An 8,180-nucleotide genomic window follows, 5' to 3' on the forward strand; every position below is an offset into this window, starting at 1 on the left:
CCGTCGAAATTTCTACCGGCTTCTATCCCTGACCGTGGCGCGGCGTTCGACGACGGTCGAATGGAAACGCTCCGAGCGACGCCGTTGGACGGCCGCGATAGCGAGAGAGAAAGAGAGAGAGAGAGAGAGAGAGAGAGAGTGAATGAGAGAGCAGACGGGTGAGAAGCGAGAAGAAGCAGCACCAGCAGCAGGCAGCAGCAGTGTCGCCGCGGCTTTTGTCGTGCGTGCGGAGATGTAAGGAATCTGCGCATCAGGGGTAGCGTTCACTGGCGGAGCCGAGTAACGCGCGCGCCTTGACCGACGACCCGAATCGGCAGACACGACCTGGGGCATACCGTCCGTTGTGTTATTCTCTGACAGAAGCGCGCCGCTTAAACCGGGATAAAATAGACATGACGAGTCTGATTCGGGTGTTGTAGATCTCTAGTCGGCCGCCACCGTCGTTTTGCGCGAGTGCGTGCCGTCCCCAGCCTCCCAGTTATCCGGCGGGCCTTTTACGCGACATGGCGGGTTTTCATGACAGGGACAGGGCCCTGTTCCCGATCCGGAGCATCTCCGCGATCGTGCAGGTCTTCAAGAATCAATTGGAGAACAGCGCCGAGCCGGATCTCGCGTTGCTCTCGATCCTCGTCGGCGCCGTGGAGAACTCCCTGACGTGCAATCGCGTCCTCACCACGCAGGAGAGCGCCGTCTACGACGAGCCGATGCTGCCGGCTTTCGAGTACCACATCGCCGAGGCGCTCTACGACAAATTCCACGCGGTGATCAAGGGTGCCGTCGATCTCACCGTATATGATACCAAGTACGCTACCAGGGAGCTCGTCAAGAAAGTGTCGGACGTGATATGGAACTCGCTTACCAGGAGCTACTACAAGGACCGCGCGCATCTGCAGAGTCTCTACAGTTATTTGACGACGAATAAGCTGGACTGTTACGGAGTCGCCTTTGCTGTGGTGGCTGGCTGTCAAGTTTTGGGATTCAAGGATGTGCATCTTGCCATGTCAGAGGATCACGCGTGGGTGGTATATGGAGAGGATGGAACAGAAACAGCAGAGGTCACATGGCACGGTACGTTATATAGAGCCTTGAAAGAGTGTAAAGTATCTTTGTTAGATTCTATCTTTTAATTTTAAATTAAAGATAAACGTAGCAATCGTAATTTGTTACCAGGTAAAGGAAACGAGGATAAACGTGGACAACCAGTGGAGCCTGGTGTAGCATCTCGATCATGGTTATATTTAAACGGTCAAGCAATGGTGTGCAATCGAGCTTTGGAAGTGGCTACTTTAGTATCAGCTATCAATCCTAGTCTAAGTGCAACTACTGACGCAATTGAAGTGGCGCTGGTCCAGCAGGAACTATTGTGGTTGCTGTATGACTTGGGTCACTTAGCGAGATATCCCATGGCATTGGGTAATCTTGCTGAATTGGAGGAGGCTGCGCCCACACCAGGAAGACCACCACCCATGGATCTCTTTCAGGTTTGTCATGCTAAAATATTGGATATTTTTTCTTCATATCTATTCTAAACATAATATTTTTGTAGGAGGCTGTAAAATCCGCTAGAAAATTTTATGCGAACGCACATGTATATCCTTACACCTATCAAGGAGGATACTTGTATCGCAATGGGTTACATGTGAATGCGTTTGCATCCTGGGCCGATGCCGCCGATGTTCTGCGAAAGTAAGTATTTGATTTTATTTTTAGTCTTTTTTGCTAACGTTTTGAACATATTAGATACAACTACATATATGTCTTTGAATACATCAGTGACAATAAATATGTTAAATATTGCTGCTATGTTGATATGTGTTTATTATAAATCTAGATATGATTATTCCCGGGACGACGGCGAAATATATAAGGAGCTATTGGAAATCGCCAATGAATTAATACCGCACGCAGTACGTGTCGATGAGCGCTTGTTGCGGCAACCACGCTGCTTCGCTTATCTGTTGAGGTTTTACGACGGTATTTGTCAGTGGGAGGAGGGCGCCAACACCCCCGTGCTGCATATAGGTTGGGCTCGGCCGCTAGTAAATACAATTTCAAAATTCGATGCTAGTATTCGTGCACAAGTTGTCATCGAGTGTTACGAAATCGAATCCAAACAGAAGGAAGAAGCGCAAAAGAGAGAGACGAGTCCCGAGGAGACGCTAAACAACAACAACAATAATTATTGCAAGACTAAGGAACGGGGTAACGCGGCGCGAGATTTAATCAAGAGTCTAGAGTCTAAAGTGCCCTCCAATTCGACATCGACGCATCCTAGTATTCAAGCTTTGACGGCAGCCTGCAGCGAAAAGATACTTAACAGAGATTACCTACTGCAGGGAGGGGGCGAGCCGTTCGTCGCGCCACCGGACGATACTTTACCGCCGGCACCTTCCACATCCCAGGAGAAGATCGAGCCCGAAGTAAAAACGGATTCCGAGAATGAGAAGCCGAAGATAACGTTGTATAGTCAAAAGATGAAGGGTCTCAAAGATCTCCTACTGGCGGAAAAACTCAACACCCACGCAATCTCGTTGCAGCTGACGGCGCAGAGTCAGGTACAAATCGGTAAGAAGTCGCGCGGTAACGATGACGTGGGAGTAAGTCAGCGTCCTAAGAGGACACGTCGTGAATAGTATAAGATCTTCGACCGACGTTTCGGTATAGTGAAATATTGAAAGTGCCACCACACACTTAGCGGGATTAACACTCCGCTCGGCGAGCTCGAGCAGATGCGAGACGCAATGGTCGGCCATCCAGCGTGGTTTGCGCAAAACAGTCATTAAAGTTAAACCGACTTTCCTCGCTATCGGTGTTTCCCCGCCGATATTATTTTTAGGACGCGAATTGTCCTCTTCGGAATCTCGACTCCCGAGAGCATCGTGATGAATTTCGTGCCGTTTGATTTGAACGAAGCTCTCCACGATGCTCCTCTCGTTTTGCAACGACGCCACGAGTACTTGCGAGGCAACGTTTACGTTACCGTCGGGGATATATCGCCGTTAGATATGTAGCGTGTAAAGTAGGCATGGAGAGAAAATTTGTAGAAAAGTACAAAAAAGTTTTCCCCGCTTTAAGTTAACGGACGAGATCGCGAGTTGTCTCGTGATTGTCAACGATTCGAGTATTTTGCGTGTAAATATCTCTTGATTCTTCCACAGTGCATTGAGCTGTGACTTGCGGTGCAAGGGGAGGGGCTGAAAATGAGAAAAAGAATCGAATATTGTACCTAATCTGTCTCCATGGGTAAACCAATCTCTTTTTGGAGCACAGTTATTTATATATATATATATATATATATATATATATATATATATATATTTATTCTACGAATTATATAATTATACAATTCGCCGACGATATCGCTGACTAATTCTCTCGGTAATCGTCTTTGTCATACGTCTATAATCTCTTGTTGCACTCTTATTTATTGATTCACGTTTTTTTCTATTTGAGCTATTGCACTATCGATGATTATGATTGACACGTTGCCGTTAATGTTTTTTACACTTGGTAGTTGAACTTCTGTTAGAATTACGCTTGTATGTTCTAGTAAGAGAAACACATTCCACTCCGTATGTGGTGCAAACTAATTAAGTTCTTACTTTAAGGTATTTTAAGCATAAAATTCTCGCTTATTTTTATATAACTATTTATTTTCAGAGTATATAATTGTAAGATTATGTATATTTGTAAGACTTCTCTATTTTACTGTTTGTCGATAGGGGCGAAATGACAGTGCGTTAGACAGTGCGTCATCTTTGAATCTGAATCGTCCGAATGCGAGATGACATCGCGTTTTACTTGCGCGAAAGAAAATAGAAGCGTACGCGATCGCATCAGTATCACAGATCGCGTGTCGTTTGATCAATCTCTCTTCCTTCTTAGTATAAGAATGCGTGCATATATTTATCTGACGATATGAGAACTGAGACCTGTTTGTGACGCTTTCATTCGCGAACTTTAGAAATTAGTTTGTCCATCATTTGTTTGTTAATTTATCTTAAAAATAGAACGGCGACTCATTCGCGCATTAAGATTATCATCACGTTTCATTAATCGCGCAAAATTACTAAAACTTGAAACTAGCAGTTATGCCTTCTTCTTTGGCTATATTATGATTCACACGACTTATAATTAATACTTTCTCATTTGTCTCGGATTTTCGCGTGTGATGGATATTTTCCGTCATCTATTCACACTATGTAAAAACTCGTTCGCAACCGAGGAGTCTTTGACAATGTTTAAGCGGATTGTTGTACAGTATATTGTTGACAGGAATGAAAATATAAATGGTCCGAGCTGATCGACGATAACTTAATAATGAAGGGCTATCTTACTGTGATGCTGAATATATACTATATATATGTATATTATATATATATATATATATATATATATATATATATATATATATATAAATGTAATTATATGATTTAATAATCGTAGTTTATAAAAGAAACGAACGGCGCGGTAAAAGAGACGAGATTTTGCTTCACGCCCGCGCCGCGATTATAAAAAAAAAAAGATTATTTAAACGACGTAGTATTAATGTTAATCATGGAACATGGATACGCAGTGACAGTCTGTTGCACAACGCGCGCATACCAAAATTCACGCAAGATTCTTCTGCGGAACGATCGTTTTCGTTGAAGTCATCTCCGTTGTTGCTCCTTTTTTTATATTAACGTTGTGCTATAGCGTTGTCTCTCCTCTCTTTTTCTCTTTTGACGTATATCATCATATGTCTTTCTTGGTCGGCGTCTATCAAGACTACGTTGCACCAACGATGATTTAACAAACTCCGAGCAGTGGCTTTTAGTGGAATCTGAAATGCCCACATTGAAAATTAGATGCATAATTATCCATTTAAAGATAATTGCAAAAAGCAGTAGTTTTCAACGAGATACTACTATCTGGAGGAACCGTATTCTTGATCATAGCATAAATCACATTTCTCGACGTTTTTTGTATAATATATTCTATATTTATAATTATCTATAATATTTATATTGTTATAATGGATACTTTATAGTCATTGCTCCGAATTGGCGAATGTCAGAATTATGATAACATCTGGTCGCAAAACCGATGTTGGTGCAACCAGGCCTGAAATAGAAATAATTGCGAATCGCACTTTTCCTGAATTCCCTTTTTTCTCACAAACACATATACTCGTTATATTTTTGTGTCAGTATTCTTTCCTCGTCCACGATAACGGAGCGTTAAAGACTACAGGGATTATAATGTGCATAATGGTAGGGATAATAGGTGAAGAGATATGATGCATCAGAACAGTATTTTTGTATTTAACGGAGGACGCGCCCTCCGAATCGACGTATTATTGGTAATGTTTACGAGCGTAGAAAATCAGAATGTAATATTCGCTGGAACGTCCCGACGACAACCGTATGATCGGCGAATTTATCGTGAAACATTATACTTTTTGTAGATTTTCACCGGAATTTTCCGGCCGGATTGTATGCGGCCATCAATCGTACGAATCAGGCAAATCTTGCGTGCGAGTGAAACGAGTGGCGACTTTGAGCAATCGAAAATGACGATTACGAAACAAGATAGATAAAATCATCATGATATTCATGAGAAATCCTCTTTGTAAGTCACGTCTTCTCACTTTCGTTCGTAAACGATTGCTCGGAATTGCGAAATACATGATGTTTCATCCTCATCACAGCAAATTTTAACGATGCATAATTTTGGAATATTCTATTAATGAAATTTGCGATTATATAATATATAATGCGTTTTTGGGAAAATATTACTTTAAATTTTTTTTTTATGATCAATCGATAAATGATTTTATGAAATTTGAGTCCTTCCCAAAAATTCAGTTCTCTTAATATACAATAATATTTGCAAATAGACTTCGTAAAAAATTGTTGAGAAAAAAATCATTTTAAGTTTGTAAAAAAATTTCATCATTAAAACTTGAAATTTTGAAGATGAAATATCTTGTAGAATGTGGAAAACTGTACACGGTAGATTAATCTCCGTCTTTATATCCGTCTTTCTTATATGCTGTGCCCTTTTTACTTCCAACTTGATGCCGTATTACCGTAAATAGAAAATAGTGTCTGCCATATACATATATATATTTCTCTTACTTTTTTCTTTTTTTTTTAAATTCATTTTCTTGGAAGTCGTTTTGCTTTTTATCACGATGAAATAATTGAAATGATCAATGGGAATTATTTGTAGCAACAATCACTTTATATAAAATTCTATCAGAGCATGTTTTAAAAAATTAATTGATACATCAATCCGTAATGAGAATTTTTGTTAAAATTCTGATAAATGAACTATAATTATTAATAATTGGCAATGTTTCTTAATTGTTACAGCTGAATAAGTATGTAATATATATAAAATATATATAGAGTAAAAACAAGTTTTCGAGAAAATTAAATGAAATTAATTACGCGAAGATAATATATAAAATCTCATATATTTTATCGCTCAGTAAAAATTTTTTTTTTTTAATGCTCTGTGTCAGCTACTCATTTTGTGATCCTTTTTATTCAGAAAATTTTTCCACGAGATTTTTGTTACATAATCTCAATACTTGTGTATGAAAGCTTTTTGCTTCTCGTAATGTGAGAACTGGTGCTCTTTATTCAATCCATCCGATATCTTTATTTATCCTTGTGTGCCATAATGTCCGCTTGCTGAACGTGCATGATTCATAGACGGACACGTGTTTAGCTACGCTGTTAGTCTCCTTACGCTTTATAGAATCGATCAATCTTTTTGTCATGCGCAACTCATTCCGCTTATAGCTATCGTTTCCTTGACACTGACGTATTCATACCAAGTCTCTAATCGGAATCTTAAATGCGAATATCCGTTTAACGCTATATATAACTACGAGATATATTTAATAAGAGCCTCATTGTTCGTTGCTTTTCGCAAGATTGATACTTGAGGCATATACGCAACATGACAAGATTTCTGAGTTTAATAGAAATATCTGAAATATATCGTAAAGATTCTCTAAATTTTTGTAGATGTTTTCTAGAGATGTCTTTAGAATATTTTTCGATTTTATATGTTTGTTTGGCTTGCACAGACACACGAATTTAACCGGCAAGAAAACGTAATTATCTTGTGGAAATCTCAAAGTTCTTGCCGGAACTACATCTCTTTCGCTTTCGCTCGACTCATCGTGTTTCATTAATTTCCATGACAGATGAATGATACGCGATTTTTTGCCGATTGAAGAGCTCTTGCAACGAATGACCCGTTACGAGTTTAGATTCTTTGCGCTGTTAATGATGTTAAGTTTTATTAAAATAGTTCTTTAACGTCCGAGCATTTTATACCGATCTTCTGCGTAAAGTGCTCCTATTTTCGAGATTTATTCACGCTGATGATAATTCATTCAGAACTTCGTAATGGAGATGTACTTCCATGTGGGGACATGTTAATTAGAGAGTTGTATAGAGAAAATGCTACATTAGAATATAAAACTAAGTTCGAGTGTTTAAACATCTACATCTACATCTACATCTACGAGTAAATTACTCTTGCTAGGCATAAAACTTCTCATGTACTTAAGCGAAGAAAACCGAAGAGAAGCCTCGGTAATATAAGCGTTATACACACATGCAGAGCTGTGTAAAATATTACTTCACAGTGTTTCGATTATAAGCAGTCAAATATTCTCTCGCATAATCACTTTTCTCTCAGAAGACGCAGTAATCGCGATGTCCTTCGGACATCAGTATACCTAGATCTAGAGATTAGAGAAACGAACTAATTATGGATACACATACAGATTTAACGCATAAATAATAGACTGTCAGATATGAAGAACATGTGATGAGATGTGACGCTCGCAAGAATGGAGTAATATTTTGCTTGCCTCTGGATAATACCGATAACGATAATTGTACGATCGAAATCGACTGTCCAGATCTATGGGCGTCATAAAATAACAGGAGAGAGAAGAGTGAAAAAAGAAAGAGAACACGCGATATTCTTCCGTAATGAACAGAAGGATAAGTATATTGCGATACAATGAGATAGCGATAACCAGCGTAAATCATCCGAATCGCGATATCGTTTGGCAGCGAGCCTAGCTTCTTTTTATCTATAAGGATACCAAACGCATAATCCGATCCGATCATAAATCGGCCGGATCCTAGCTATAGATCCGGTAGTAT

At 39.7% G+C, this 8,180-nt stretch overlaps 1 protein-coding gene across 1 annotated transcript; it reads left to right on the forward strand.

Annotated features, from left to right (window-relative positions):
- The first annotated feature begins 211 nt into the window (after positions 1–211).
- LOC126851036 (menin) lies at positions 212–3,183 on the forward strand. The gene is made up of 4 exons (XM_050594596.1): positions 212–1,068; positions 1,171–1,481; positions 1,547–1,686; positions 1,832–3,183. The coding sequence occupies exons 1-4, from the start codon at positions 504–506 to the stop codon at positions 2,631–2,633; spliced, it is 1,818 nt and encodes a 605-aa protein (XP_050450553.1). The 5' UTR covers positions 212–503; the 3' UTR covers positions 2,634–3,183.
- The last annotated feature ends 4,997 nt before the right edge of the window (positions 3,184–8,180 follow it).

Source organism: Cataglyphis hispanica, chromosome 7 (assembly GCF_021464435.1).
Source record: "Cataglyphis hispanica isolate Lineage 1 chromosome 7, ULB_Chis1_1.0, whole genome shotgun sequence".
Taxonomy (NCBI): Eukaryota; Metazoa; Arthropoda; class Insecta; order Hymenoptera; family Formicidae; genus Cataglyphis; species Cataglyphis hispanica.